The following is a 16,688-nucleotide window of genomic DNA, read 5'->3' as shown; positions in this document are numbered from 1 at the left end:
AGACATATCTCACAACACAGTCTGTATACAGGATGTGGCCTAGCTAATCAATCACTGAGAAACAGCCATATGAATTACCTCAATAGGAGAACACATTCCAATCAAATACAATTCTTTACTTACAACATTAAACACTTCAAATGAACATATATATATTTCATATTCAAACTTATACGTTTTTGGAGTTTCAAACATCGAATCCAGCGGATTTACATAAGAAAATTATTAGCTCAAACAGTCTCACATTCATTCATATTAACAAGAATATATATATTCTTTATAAAATCCTTCCAGAAGGGATTTTAGAATATAATATTCCCCTCTGAAATATGAATAATGATCATATTTCCTAATCATTTATACACCCATTTATGTCTCAAACACTCTGACTTTGATCTAATAACTCCAAATGCATTGTCAACTGTCATCGAGTTTGCAACTCCAAAACCTAATCTCCTTTTAAGCTTATTTTGCAACATATCATCACCTTTCTTGATTTCATTTCTGATTTGCTTATACAGTTTTTTCATTCTAAACATTAAAAATAATTGATATATAATGCATAACATAATAATAATAAAAATAATAACTATAGGATGTGATAAAATATTTCCTGCTGCGGAAGTAATTGAAGTTTTTCCCCAAATAGATATACTATTTTTAAATTGATGCCACCAGCTAGAACCAGTTAAAGTAGACCATTGATGAACTACCTCTTGCAAATTCCCTTGCTCATGTTTAAACGATATCTCTGCATTCCTGAGTTCTTTAGCTAGAGCCATTAATAAACCTTGATCCTTTTGAATTACGTTAACCCATTCTCTCCATGGAAACTCATCTATTTGAGACAAATTATATAGTGTTGGACTAACACTAACATTTCTCAATGATAAATGAGATAAATTAGTTCTTATACCATTTACATTTATGGCCCTTAAATCACCTTCTACACAATACAATCCCCGTTTTAGGTTTTCTGTGTTTGTGCAAGAGGAAAAGAAAGTCTGAACCCTTTCTGTATCTTTCATGATCTGAAAACAAACCTTCCTTTTATCTACAAGAGTAGTTAATTCAGAAGAAGTTTCAAATGTTTCTATTCTTGCAGAACATAATGTATGATTATGATAACAAGAATGAAATATCCTTTTATCTTGATTAGGTAAACAAAGAACTTTAGACTGAAATTGTAAACATGATGACAAATCTAATTGTTCTAATTCCAAATTATCCTTGTTAAGCGCAAAATCTGTATACTGCAATTTATAAAATAATAATTGAGTATCACTAATTGGTAATCCCAAAACAGTAATTGGAACCAAAATTTGTTCTCTCCCTGCTATAGGAATCATAGAAGAACTGTAACATACATCCTGACTACATCCTAACCATTTATTTACCCATAAATCAGTATGATTTCTTGCATATGCATATTCTCTGGGTAAATTCTGCAATATACCAAGAGGGGTAACTCCACTCTGAAAAACTTGTGCAATTATTTTAAAATTAGTGGAATATTCTGTTTGAATTTCTAAACATAATCTGGCAATATGTGAATGTTCTTCACTAGTCATTAAATTGAGAGTAATATTCTGAAGATGTAGTATGGATGGACCCATTACATTGGCTGTTTTAATAACCATATCTTCTAATATCTGATTTAAATTTCTTTGGATCTTAAAACCTTTACTTCCCACTAAACCTGCTGACTCAAGATCAGATTTTAACGTGTTAATATCCATACTATTTGCAATGCTGCCAATTATACCTATGCCCCCTAGGGCTCCTTCGACAATACCACGTCTATTTCTGTTATGACTATTGATTCCAAACCATCTTTCAATACCCAATTCCATATTAACCAAATGTCTTTGACATTGTGGAAACCTTGTAGAAATTTTCCATTCTGAAATATTAAAATTCCACAATATAATGACGAATGTTCCTTCTCTCAATAGAGCTCTGGATTGTAAATGGTTAATCTGGAAGGGATTAGCAAAAACACTGTTTTTACCAACACATGGAGTTTTCCCTGGGGACATGACAATTATACTTGCATTAGCACATTTCAAAGGATAGCCTTCTATTAATATGCAGCACTCATATATACCAGTATCATTTAAAGATACACCTGATTGATGATAAATAAATTTATCATTGATCCAATTCACATTACCAAAAATTCCTTTGTGAATTATATTAGTTGTACTGTGGAAAAAACTACCCAGAAATTCACCATTTCTTTTCCAAGTTAACAATGAATTTTGAGGTAAATATATCTGAGTACTACACATCAAATTCAATCCATCTTCATCTTCAATGACTTTTAAAGACTGTCTCTGGAACAATAATATCTACCACAGTAATGCTAATTTTGACTCGTAATTGAGCAAACTTCCTTATCACTCTAAAATCCCATTTTCTTACAATGTCTCCCTTTTTATCTCCAATTATTTTTAAATGTTTTGGATTTAATATTTGTACAAAACTTTGAAAAAGGTAATAATCCTGTTCTACTGGATAAAATATTTTCCCAGAGCTTATCACATCATTATTGACATCTCCAGACCAAATTGTTGAATCATTACCTTTTACAAATAATGTCCAAAAAGCTCTTTTCAGTATATTACATTCAAAAATCTTGGTTATGTTATTAGACCTATAAAATCCTTGCATTTTTAACAAAACTTGTTTTCGACTCTATTTTAACTTCGATTTCCACCTCATTACTATGAATGAAATATAATTCCATACAATGCTCATATCCCTGTCCCACAGCTATATACCCAATCAAATCATCAGCTGTATTGACATTGGTATATCTAAACCTATCCAATGTGTTATCTACATTAATATCATTGTCCACATTTCTTTTGCTTCTTAATACTGTAATGTCTTTGAGAAAATTGTCAATCCTGTTAACCTCTGCATGGCTGGAACAGTTTGTGATATATTTTACCACTGATAAAAATGTCAATAGAGAAAAAATGAATCCTGTGACAATGACGATGATGATCAACTTTCTTTCTTTAAGATTTTTCATCTCTTTTGTAGTCATCTTTCCTTCTTTGATCAATTTTTGTAAAAATCATTCCTAGAAAAAAGAAAAGCAGTATCATTTATCTCAAAATATAAATTTTTATCTCATAAAATAACATTATCTTCTCATAATATACCATTTCCACTAATCAATGTATATCCATATTTTTGTTGTCTACGTCAGTGTTTCTCAACCTTTTTCCAGTCGGGGCACCCTTAAAAAGTATTTTCAGTCTTGAGGCACCCCAGTCCAAGGCTTGGTTCACATTATGGTGTGTCGCAGAACACGCGCAAAATCGCGCTCATTCCTGACACACAGAATAATGCTCTGCTCTTTAGAGGTACCATTAATTTTTAATGGTACACCCACACATTGGAAAATGTCGGGTGCTTTAGCTGCAGTGCAATTAAAAAAAAAGAAGAAGGTTGGGGACTTGTTTCCCTGCATTTTTGTGGGTACAGAAGCCCATTGAAATGAATGGTCTGCCCTACATGCAGCTGCACAGATGTGAACCAAGGGCTTGTTAACATGTCAAAGGGGCGGTAAAACCACATGGTTGAGACGTTTTTACCACCCCCAACTTCTCTACCTTTAGCTGCAGAGGCAGCAGCTGGGGTGTTCACATGCTGTGGCTGCAACTGGAGGTATACCGAGGGTGAATGGGGGTGCACTGCAACTACCCCGCAACTGTGTGCATTGCACGGTTGCGGTGTAGTGATGCTGCATTTACGGGCTTAAAACAGGTAGTAAAGAGGCAACATAATGCCTCTTTACGGCCTGTCAAATGCCTCTGAAAAGCGATCTGTGCATGGATTGCTTTTCAGAGAAGCAGCAGTCCTTGCTATCAAACAAGCCCTACAAAATCCATTGTCATGGTACAGGAATGGGGGGGGGGGCAGGATTAAAAGTAACATACATACAGACTACAGACACAGGCTTACACATGCATACACATACATACCAGGGTTGCCAACTTTCAGTAAATTTACAAAGTTTGTAAAATCCGTACTTTTTTCATCTGTCCTTGAATGTCCATTGCGGACATGTAGGCTGCATGTCTGTAACGGACATTCATGGACAAATGCAAAAAGTATGGATTTTACAAACTCTTTGTAAATTTACTGAAAGTTGGCAAACCTGATACACACACGCACACAGACAGACAGTCACATGTGCACACACATACAGACAGACAGTCACATGTGCACACACACACATACACAGTCACATGTGCACACACACACATACACAGTCACATGTGCACACACACACACACACACACACACACAGTCACATGTGCACACACACACACACACATGTGCACACACACACACACACACACACACATGTGCACACACACACGCACACACACATACAGACAGTCACATGTGCACACACACACATACACAGTCACATGTGCACACACACACACACAGACAGACAGTCACATGTGCACGCACACACACATACAGACAGTCACATGTGCACACACACATACACAGTCACATGTGCACACACACACACACACACACACACAGACAGACAGTCACATGTGCACACACACACACACATACAGACAGTCACATGTGCACACACACACGCACACACACATACAGACAGTCACATACGCACACACACATACAGACAGTCACATGTGCACACATACAGACAGTCACATGTGCACACACACACAGAGACAGTCACATGTGCACACACACACAGACAAATGTATAAAGCCATTTTAAAAAAAAATAATGTAGCTTCTAGCTCAGTACCTTTTCAGATTTCTCTTTAGCCGGGTACTGCACTCTAGGGGGAAGCAGAGAGCACAGCACACTCCTCTGCACTTCACTTTCATTTTTGAAGCCGACAGAGCTTCTCACAGTTCGGCAGGAGAGCTCATCTGACAGCCTTCTCTCCACTGACCCCCGCGGCACACCTGAAAACCTCTGACGGCACACCAGTGTGCCGCGGCACACTGGTTGAGAAAGGCTGGTCTACGTGCATATTCCACTGAATTGAGAGGTCTTTGAACTTACACCATTAATCATCATGTTTTCTCTATTGCCCCTCTGTGCATCGTAGACAAAAAAAATTCATTGAAAAACCAAATGACATTTTCCTTCCTGTCAGTAAATTCACAGTGTTACAGAAAACGCTGTACTTCTGAAACTTCATCTCAAAACAAACAAGATTAAATTACTCTGTCTGCTGTGTATTCCATTTTGTCCCACTAGAACTTTACTATAAGAAAATCAAACAATTATTCTTTTACCAAAGTGACCTAAACTCTCATGAATGAATTTAGTGAATTCCCTGAAGGTGTTGAGATATAACAAGACACAAAAACCCATTGAAAGTCATGACGCAACATCAACGTTCTCATGAACCATAGAAGATGTCGAATCAACCTGTAGAGGAACAAAAATTCCTTTTTCTGTTCTTCAGCAAATTAGGGTATCTGTGTGTTTGTTTTCCTTGCAACAATTATACCAATTCAGGTTGAATCACCATTTCACCATGTAAAACCTACTTCCTTTGCTAAAGTCTCTTAAATAGAAACCTCAAAATACTAATAAAAATAGTATAAATATATATATATATATATATATATATATATATATATATATATATATATATATTGTGCGTATGTGTATGTGTTTCAAACTGGATCAACTTCCTTGTGTGTGTGATTTTTCAAAAGTGTGTGTGTGATTCCTATCAGGCTGTCAGCACGTCTGCATGTCTCCCTTTGGCCCCCACTTTTTTTTTTTTTCAAAGGAGAGCTTCAGCAGCAAAACCCCGTGAAATTTAAATCACAAGGATGTATGTCACTTACTCCAAAATTACTAAGGATGGACTGTGAAGAGCTGAGATAGGAATAATATATATTGTACTCAATGTTTGAAACAAATAACATTACATACATACACATATATAAATCCTTACTTATTAATTCGATTTCTTTTATCATTAAAATCAATTCCCTTCATGTCTTAAAAAAACTTCAATATGATCTGTTACATTTACTGCATAATGCACATCCACTACACTATACAAGTAAAGAAACAATAAATTCTGTCTCTTTTTCTAAACCAATTAATATTCCTTAAAATTTCACTTCACTTTTCATGAGCTAAACGTTACATATATCCCACTTAAAATCTCTTCTTTCAGAATTGTCTGCAATTCTGCCAGAAAAATAAAATATTCAATTTTCTGATTCCCAACATGAAATCTGTCGAACTTACGTCAAAACCTTATTCAATAAACCTTATGCAATACCAAAAATCATAGCCAAAAAGTCATAACCAAAAATCATAAATTCAATGCCGCTCACTAAGGAACATATCTATTGTTTCCTCCCAGCGTGACATTAGAAGTAACAAATGGCTTATTGTACTTTAAATAATATTGTTCTTCTTGTCTTACTTGAAAATTATACCTCCTATGCCTTGACATATTACTCCATCTTACAGAGTAAACTTCATAACGCCTTGGAGACGTTTTGAAATTATGTGACTTCCTGTCACTCACTGACCAACAATATTTTGCCATATGACCTTTCCTGCGACATAAAGAACATTTGAAAACTTGCTTTCTCTGTGCATATGACGATGGATAAACACATTGCTTCTTAGAATGAACAAACGTAACACATTCCTTGTCACTATTGCCTGAAATGCTTTCAAAAACATTCACTGTGTTTTTACTAATGTCTGCTGCAATAATATTATCCTGTTTCCCTGCATGTGGTATTGCCTCCATTTTATCTGAGGACTGAGCAAATTCTGTTAATACCATATCTGACTGCGTTTTTTCACTCCGCTCAACATAATTACATACAGTTCCACAATTTAAACAACTAGCTGCAGTAGATACATTCTCATGTGTTTGCATATTGCCTGCATTACCCGAAGTGTCCTCTGAATGTATTTCCGTTACCTCAGAAATCATTGAATTAAAATCTGTAACTAGTTTCATTACATTACTTAATTTCCTTTTAATTTTAGCTAAAGAGAATCTCTCTGCATCAATAGCCAGATTAGATTCTAAACATTGCAAATATAACGACTTCCATAAAACAGAATAACAAATCTGTTTCGATAAACCTTGACATTCATCAGCTGAACATTTAAAACATTCCATGATTTTACTCACCGAATAAGAAGTCTTCCGTGTTCTACGAATCTCCAGGTCATTCACGATAAATCAATACTTCTAGGCTCTCGTCAAACTCTTTCCGTAGTTTCTCTCAGTACTAACATGTTCCCCCTTTCGATATAAGGGACAGTTGTAAAAAAACTGCGACAAAATGAGCGACTGACTGATTGTTGCCTTCTAGGTTCTCGTCAAACGTTTCAAAAATTACTCAATACTCTACTTCTCTGCCCTCCAATAGCACTTTGAGAAAGTGGTATAATATTTGAAAATCGTTCAAAGCCTGGCTGGCTTAGCCAATGAAATAAAGTTGATAACTTGGCTTATATTTAAATAGCACACTTACTGCTATTAAATCGATCATGAGACAGATTCGTGAATAAAAAACGTGTGTTTAATGTACACACTTAACATAAGTACAAAAACAGTTTAAATGTATCAAATAGCTTCAAATAAGAGTTCAAAAAAATAAGAATTTCAAATGAATGAGATGTGTGTTCCAAGACTTGCTTCTGTATGCTTGCAAAATAAATGTCTGTCCATGTGAGCTTCTTCTTGGTGGCTGAATAGGAGAAAGCTGCCCAAACTAAAAAACCTTCAGTTTATATATCAAAGACATTTCTTTGTCTGAATTTCGCGCTCAGAAATATACCCTCCCAAAGGGTGTGACTTATAATGAAAACCTGATGCAACATCTGGTTTACATCTATCTCAACCTTTACATAGGAAATGGCTCCTGAGAACCTAGTCTAAATATTCTGTAGATCTCAAGAGGAAATGGCTTGTTTAGGTAAGAAAAGGGGGTTGATATGCAGACATATCTCACAACACAGTCTGTATACAGGATGTGGCCTAGCTAATCAATCACTGAGAAACAGCCATATGAATTACCTCAATAGGAGAACACATTCCAATCAAATACAATTCTTTACTTACAACATTAAACACTTCAAATGAACATATATATATTTCATATTCAAACTTATACGTTTTTGGAGTTTCAAACATCGAATCCAGCGGATTTACATAAGAAAATTATTAGCTCAAACAGTCTCACATTCATTCATATTAACAAGAATATATATATTCTTTATAAAATCCTTCCGGAAGGGATTTTAGAATATAACAGTCTCCTGTTCTCTGTGTTTTCCCAGTCGTCCTAGAGAGAGATCGGTCCAAATTTTTGGTAGACAGGTACCGCTCTACTTGTGCGACCATACTATCACAGTCCAGGGGATTTCCATGAGTGACCCACTCCCGGAGGCCATTTGGAAGCTCTCTCACGTAACGGTCCAGTACAAGCGCTTCTATAATCTGTGCAGGGGTTTGAGTCTCTGGTTTGAGCCACTTCCGAGCCAGATGAATTAAGTCAAACATCTGGGATCTTGGCGCTTTTCCTTCTTTGAACCTCCAGTTGTAGAAACGCTGGGCCCTCACTGTAGAAGTTACCCCTAAGCGAGCCAGGATCTCTCCTTTCAGTTTGGGATAGTCTGCAGCAGCCACCTCATCCAGATCAAAATAGGCTTTCTGTGCTTCTCCCAGGAGGAAGGGTGCAATGATTCCAGCCCACTGTCCTGGGGGCCAGCCTTCTCGGGTGGCGGTCCGTTCGAACGCCAGTAGGTAAGTCTCCACATCATCATCCGGGGTCATTTTCTGCATACAGCTGCTTGCACGTATTTGGCTTACCCCCCCTGCTGGAGGGTTAGTAGACCCTTGGGTAGTCATCTTATCCAGGGTTGCTTTGAGAACAGCATGGTCTGACTGTTGTGCTTTAGTCAAAGCTTCAATCTGCAAAGTCAGGAGCCTGTTGGTCTCCTGCTGTACTGCAGCTGCTGCAGCTACCTGTCTATTAGTTTCTTGTTGCGCTGCAGCTACCTGTCTATTAGTCTCTTGTTGCACTGCAGCGGCCTGTCTATTAGTCTCTTGTTGCGCTGCAGCTAAGGCAGCGGCCTGTCTATTAGTCTCTTGCTGAACAGAGGTAGCTTGTAACAGGGCTTTTACAATATCTTCCATTTTTCTGGGTCCTGTACCTTTAAGGCCACTGTAACTGTAAAGTGACCGGTACAACAGCGAACATCCCACTTCTGACACCACTTGTGGCAAAGTCGCTTGGGTTAGTAGAAATAGTGAAACATGCAGCGCAGCAAAGTCACCAAAATAGCAATAAATATGGCTTTATTGCATCAAAAATAATTATAAAAAAAAGAGCCTACTCCAGCTTAGGAGGCTAACTAAACAGTAGTGTCCCTCACTACGGATTACTGGAGCGGCTATTCCGGCCTCCAGTATAAACAAACAAAAATAATAGTTCAATATAAACAATAAGTTCTAACAGACCTTGTTCCTCAGATACACAGACAGACTTCAGTCTGCCCATCCAGCACAGCATGGATCTCACACTGAGCTCTCCCCTCCCAAGACTCCATCAGGTGCAGGCTAATTAATAGGGAGAGAGAGGAGGTTTACCTGTTGGGCCAGGCTTAACCCTTTCTACGACAGGGAAAGCTGACCTTTCCAATCTCACACTGACATACCTGGAATCATGTACTCTGTCACAGACTATTTTACACTTGTTTGAAAGGAAAGTGTTACTAAACCCACAACAGAAAAATCAATCAACAAGCATGCTTGTTATACTCACAAGGGGTAATTCTCTGCATTGTGTAAAAGGCTGTTTGAACCTGTCTTCTCTGATCCTCCCCTTCTTTTATCGTCCCAATCCTTGTGCTGTATTTAGAAGTTTATATTTACTAAAATAATTGCATTTCCATGTTTTGTGTACTGTGGGAAACCAGATATTGTGAATGTAACACTTTAACGATTAAATCATGTTTATCTCACTTACGTTTTCTTTTTTTCCCCTATTGCTACATACTTAGATATCCGATGGCTTTGGGTAATTTGGCAGATCTTGAAGACCTTGCTCCAACATCTGGGCGTCCAAAGCCCCTTGAACTGTATCACAAGGTAGGAATCTTCAGTTATAATCTTGTGGCTTAATTTGATGTGTTTTTATACTAGCACATTTGTTAGTACACATATAATTTGATTTCAAACAAAATCCAACAAGCTTTCCGCTATGCTAACTTTGAATCAATTTGTATACCTGCACTAAATCTTCAAACAGTTTGTCATTAAAGCATACCACTTTTTTTTAAGACTGAGTACAAGTACCGATACTTGCCAATACCAATTACCGATACTTTTTTTTTGTTTTATTTTTTTGAGGCATGGACTGTGTCAGTCTATTTTTTTTTTATTTTATTTTTTTTAAATTGGTATTTATTTCTTGTTATTTTTTTGAGGGGGGGGGGAGTGGACCGTGCCAGTATTATTTTTTACAACTTAACCTTTACATATTTATTATAATTCATTTGTTTTTATCAGCCTTGCTGGGGGGGGGGGGGTTGCTGGGCTTTAGTGAGATATCAGGGGTCTAAACACCTTACATTGTCAATCTGCTGTAGCTGCTGGGTCCAGCCTGAGAACTTGAAACAAGGTCTTTCTCTTATTGTCCATGGACGGACACAGCTCCTTAAGTCTTGACAAGTGGGTTATGTTCCCTGTTTACAGGAGAGGACTAGGCAGAAACATGTTAGATCATTAAATACATGTTACATTAACAGAGTTGAACAGCCCCGCCCAGGGGGCGGTCCCTCCAGACATAACCCTCCTCACTGCAGCTTCAGCCTCAGTTTCGTTCTGCCTAGCAAAGGAGAAGGACGTATGGCTCCCTTTGGTCCCAGCGCCTTGAGGAAAATTTTTCTTTTATTTTCTTTTGTATTTTAATTTTTTCTTAAAGAATCTTCTTTCAACTGTCGGCTGAGAGACAGGCTGGATATTATAGGTCCTTGTAGTCTTCTCAGTCCGACCAGCATGTGTGGGCACACCTTTGCAAAGAGGCTTGGTCTGCCACGCCATACCTCATGACTCCTGAGGTGGCCGGTGAGCTTTGCTCTGAGGTCCACATATGACTGGGCTGTGGTGTTGTCTCACTCACAGTGCACCGGGCCGACAGCTACCTCCAGTGCGGTTGTAGGTCTGTCAGGAATGCGTCAGCGAATCCTCGCTCGGAGGTAAGCACAGTCCCTCCCGCTTAGGTGGTTTGGTACGGCTGGGCATTCCTGGGGTTTGGGGATCCTCTTCTCCTCCCTTCCCTGCTCCTTTCCCTCTGCTTCATTGCAAACATTTGCCGCTGTCGGGGAGGGGACTGTGTCTGGCCTGAGTTTTTTTGTGAGGTTTCTGTGTGTATTTTTTTTTTTACACTTTTAAAAGCCTTAGAGGCTTTTGCTGTTTAAATGCAGCGTTTTGCCGCCATTCGGCCGGCTATGGCGTCATTTTTGGGGTGGTTTTCAATTGCATTGAAAACTCCCATTGGTGGCCATTTTGCCGTAGCTGCGCTCCGAGGACGTTTGGCGGCCATCTTGGCTGAACCCTAGTGCTGAATGCTACGGTGCACACAGGTCCCTCGGATGCCTACAAGTCTCCTCACAGTATTTTTTCCTCCCCACACGCCGTGTGCTGTGGGCGGATGGCACGCTGGGCAGTCTCCTCCTCGGTGAGACCCCTGGGATACCCCCCGACAGATGGTTTTTTACTGTTTGTCCTGGACACCTTGGTGCCAGGGTGGGGGACTGCGGACGGGCGGGGGTCAAAGGAGTGCCCCCCCCTTTTTTCCCTGGGGAAGGCTCTGTCACAATGGGGCCATGGACCAGATACCATAGGGGAATGTGGACGGGCAGGGGTCAAAGGAGTGCCCCCCCCTGTTATACTCTGGGGAAGGCTTTGTCACAATGGGGCCATGGACCAGATACCAGGGGGTGCAGGATAAGGCACTTAGAGGTGCACTTCTCACTGCTGTATGGGGCTCCCTGTAGCTGGATAGTGCAGCTGGGTTTCCGCTGAGGGCTCTGTCTTTTTTGGGATCGCACAAATCAGACCGCTCTGTGTAGGTTTTCCTTCTGTGCCCATCCTTACTAATTTTTACTTTCAATACGTTTTTAACAAGGCTCGAAGCCCATAGCTGATGCAACAGCAAGAAATACATTCAGTACTTAGTAATGTAATCCCCAACGAGGCGTTCAGATACTCTTAGAAGGTCTAATGAGCCGAGATATCATAGAAAATAACATAACAAAGAAAAGAAAACATAAGGTACCAAAGTACAAAAGGAAAATAAACAATCAAAGAGGCGCAACCTTCCGTCCGGCCTTTACCACACCAATGGAGGCAGTAGCCAACTCATTGAAGGATTAAGTAGTCAAAATTCTATTTTGTGCGAAATGTAAGTTCAGGGAAGTTTAGGGAAATTTGAACTGCTCATACCAATCAAACCATAATTGCCATAGGGGGCGTATTTTATGTAGGGAATTTTGCGAGGAGGCGAATAGTAGTTCGTACGTGGCATGAGTGTGTGTGGTTGTGATCACTTCCAGCAAGGGAGGGGGGTTTGCTTGTTTCCAGTGGCGGGCGAGTACTAGTCTCGCACTGAGGAGGATGTGGGTAGCTATTATTCTTTTGTCAGGGGGGAGAGCTTCTATGCCCAACGAAAGCAGTGCCATACCTGGCTCCATTGGTAGTGGTAGGCCCAGGACATCGAGTATAACCTGAAAAACATCCTTCCAATATTTTGCCACCAATGGACAACCCCAGAGAATATGAAACAGAGATCCTAAATTCCCACACAGCCTCCAACAACAGTTTGGGGCCTGCGGGGCGAACTTCGCTATTCTAGAGGGGTTTAGGTACCATTTTAGTAAGATTTTCTGGTTGATTTCCCACAGGTTCACGCATTTTGTAGCTGTATATGTTATGTTAAAAGCCTTTTGCCACTGTTCTGCAGAGTATGCTGTACCCCACTCCCTCTCCCACTCAAGTACTGCTGAAGTTTTGGTAAAGACCTCTTTATCATTAAGTAACTTGTAGAACATGGAAATACCCCTAGTCTTGACTGTTGGGCTAGTGTAGAACAAGGTGACCTGCCATGGCAAGGAGATGGTCTTTATCGGATGAGTTCTTAAAAGGTGATTAAACTGCAAATAATAGTAGACATCTTTAGCCGATAGGCCAAATTCTAATTGAAGAGCACGGAATGATTTCAATGCCGGGCCTACCATTATGTCCGTTACGTCTATTATCCCTTTGGCCACCCATTCGTCCAAATTCACATTAGGAATTGCGCTGGTCAGACATTGGATCGGGATAGGTACCTTCGAACACACGTGTTGGTGAAAACTCAGAGAGGTAAATACCTCCCACCCCTGAAGCGACGCCAAAATCGTCGGGGAGAACTCATCCCGTTGCAAGTTGACGCTTCGAGACATTAAGAGGAAGGTGTATAGATCATGACCTGGTATCTGATAACTCTCCAATTCCGACCATCTCCTGTGCCCTGAATTTGGGAACCATGCTTTAATTTGGGCCAGAAGGGTTGCTATGTAGTAGTCCCTTAGCACCACCATACCCACTCCACCCGCTTGTCTAGACTTGACTAGCTTGGAAAATGCACAACGGGCCTTCCGACCTTGCCATAAATATTTGCTGAGAAGTGACTGTGCGGCATTAAAAAAAGATTTCGGCACCGGGATAGGGAGTGTTCTAAACATATATATCATCTGCGGCAGTACTACCATCTTAAAGGCCGCTAATCTACCCGACCAGGACAGTTCCGTTTTCGCCAGCTCTTGTAATTTACCCCTAAGCCTGTCCAGGAAGGGCGTGTAGTTGGCTCTGACCAAGGTGGCAGTTGTTGGGGTAAGGGTGATGCCTAAATATTGTATCCCCACCTTGTCCCAAGCATATGGAAAGGAGTTGGCTAGCTTTTCCTGTAAGCCATCGCTTATGTTTAAGCCCAAAATGTAGGATTTGTGTTCATTGACCTTGTAGTAAGACATTTGACCGAACATTTGCAATACTTGATGTACCGAAGCCAGGGATCTCTCCACATCCGACAATATCAATATTACGTCGTCCGCAAAGAGGCTGATCTTATGTGCGGCTCTGGGGGTTTTAAAACCAGAGATCTGTGGGTGTTCGCAAATGTAACACGCCAGGGGTTCCATCACTAAATTGAAGATCAGTGGTGAAAGCGGACAGCCCTGGCGTGTGCCATTTGTGATTTGGAATGGTGAAGATAAAACTCCAGACGTGAACACCTGTGCTGTCGGACAGGTATACAACGCCATAATGGCCGATTAAAATTGATCCTGTAAAGCCAAAAACACCCAGCACCTTAGCCAAGTAGCCCCAGTGAACCCTATCGAACGCCTTCTCTGCATCCAAAGCGAGGAGCAGAGAAGGCGTTCTCGTTTTATTTAAGCAGTGGATTATGTTGATTAAGCGCCTAGTGGCGTCTGAAGTCTGGCGTCCCAACGTGAAGCCAGACTGGTCAGGATGCACGAGGTCCGGGAGAACTGTATTCAAACGCAGTGCAATGAGTTTAGCATACAATTTTAGGTCTATATTGAGAAGCGAAATGGGCCGAAAATTTTGTGGTTCCGTTGGTTCCTTCCCTGGCTTGGGTAAAGTGATAATCAATGCTTTTAACATTTCTGAGGGGAAAGAGGCTGAGGCAACCGCACCATTGAACACTTCAACCAGGTAGGGAGACAATATAATTTTAAATGTTTTGTAATATTCCCCTACGAACCCATCTGGACCTGGGGATTTGTTAGATGGTAGATAATCTATGGCTCTATAGACTTCTTGTGTGGTAAATGGGGAATTCAGCATCTGGAGTTGGTCAGATGTTAGACGGGGAAGTGACAGTTTAGACAAAAAATCATCTATCAGGGCTGGTTTAGGTTGATAGGTGTGGGGGTCCCGCTCGAGATTGTAGAGGGAGGCATAGTAGCTGCTAAAAGCATCCGCTATGTCTCTAGGATGGTAATGTTTAATTTTAGATGTGGGGTGGATGATATAGGGTATCTTAGATTTGTATCTATAGCCGCGGAGTCGACGAGCTAAGATTTTGCCTGCCTTGTTACTATTAGCGTAAAATTGGGCTTTAAGTCGTCTAGATGACTTCTCAAAGTCATCCAGAAGGCACAGTCTAAGGTCACATCGCAATTTCGTAAGTTTGTTAGAGACCAAAGGGGATGGGGCCTTTTTGTTCTGGTCCTCCAAAACTTTAATTTCACTGGTCAAATCTTTGATGCGTTTTTGCTTCCGTCTCTTTACCCCTGCTCCTATCTTAATAAATATTCCCCTCATGAAGGCTTTATGAGCATTCCACAAAACCGAACAGTCACTAACAGAGTTCACATTAACCTCAAAGAATTCCTTCAGATGGTCCTCCAAGGAGGCTTTCGAGTCAGGTAATTGTAGGAGTGAGGGATTAGCCCTCCATACTGGACATGCACCCACTGAGAAAGCGTCAGATATTGAATGAGAAATGGACGCGTGGTCTGACCATGTGATAGCATTGATGGCCGTTTTGGTAGTTCTATTTAACAGGCCAAAGTCAACTAGAAATAAGTCGATCCTCGAATAAGATCTATGCGGGGACGAAAAAAAGGTGAAGTCCTTTTCATCAGCATGGTGGCACCTCCAAGCATCAAATAGACTGTGTTGTCTTATTGTTTGCTGAAGCGAGGGACCCAACCTGGAGGGAGTGTAAGTAGAGTCCATAGATCGGTCAGGGACCAGGTTAAAGTCCCCACAGATGAGCAAGGCGCCTTTCCTGATGCGCTCAACTTTCTTCATAAGCCTGTTAAAGAAGCGTAGTTGGTGACGGTTAGGGGAGTATATGTTGACCAACGTATATGTAACTGAGTTAATGTCACAAACTATGATCAGGAACCGTCCATTGCTATCACTGATTTTCTCATGTAGTTGAAAGGATACTGAATCTCGTATAGCCGTGAGGACTCCCCGCTTCTTTACGTCGGCGTTTGCCGTGAAAACATGTGGAAAATTTTTGTGGGAGCAATGGGGTTGTGCTGAGATGCAGAAATGTGTTTCTTGGGCGCACAGGATGCCCCCTCCATGTTGCAGGGCTTCAGCCCACATTTCCCTACGCTTTACTGGGTGGTTCAGTCCCTTAGTATTAATGGAGAGAAACGTCACTCCCATAACATCTGGGTATTATCATTGATATGTAAACTCCACATTGGGGAGAGAGGGGATGTAAGTTGAGCAAAGTCTCTGAATGTGTGAATAGAACAGTCCCAGTGCATAAGCATATAGTGAAGGTAATCGTATTACTCACGGTTGTGGAGAGGATCTTACGGCTTTGGGTTTCGTCGGTGCTGATTCTGTGGAGATTCCCAGAAGAATTCAGGTGGTAGGTAGCGCGGTAAGTGTTCAATAGTTGAGACCCCAGACGAATCTGAATGAATGGCCAGCCGGCCCTCCGGGTGCGCTCCGGCGGACGGAAAAAAACAAGACATGAGAACAAAACAAAATGAGTTGAAAAAGAAAATAGAAAAACAAGGCTGAAGTTTCAGCATCAGAGCCGCAGCATAATTGGGGGGAAAAAAAACGTTTGTGT

General features: G+C 40.6%; 1 protein-coding gene across 2 annotated transcripts in view; it reads left to right on the top strand.

Moving 5' to 3' along the window:
- The window catches only part of MEN1 (menin 1), a 714,178-nt gene that overhangs the window by 396,542 nt on the left and 300,948 nt on the right, over positions 1–16,688 (top strand). For both annotated transcript variants that reach the window (XM_040328762.1, XM_040328763.1), the window contains exon 6: positions 10,078–10,165. In XM_040328762.1, the coding sequence (XP_040184696.1) occupies positions 10,078–10,165 (88 nt within the window). The remainder of the gene's footprint in view (positions 1–10,077; positions 10,166–16,688) is intronic.

Source organism: Rana temporaria, chromosome 11, assembly GCF_905171775.1.
Source record: "Rana temporaria chromosome 11, aRanTem1.1, whole genome shotgun sequence".
Classification (NCBI taxonomy): Eukaryota; Metazoa; Chordata; class Amphibia; order Anura; family Ranidae; genus Rana; species Rana temporaria.
Note: the sequence above shows the minus strand (reverse complement) of the source record. Positions and strands in the feature narration are given on the sequence as shown.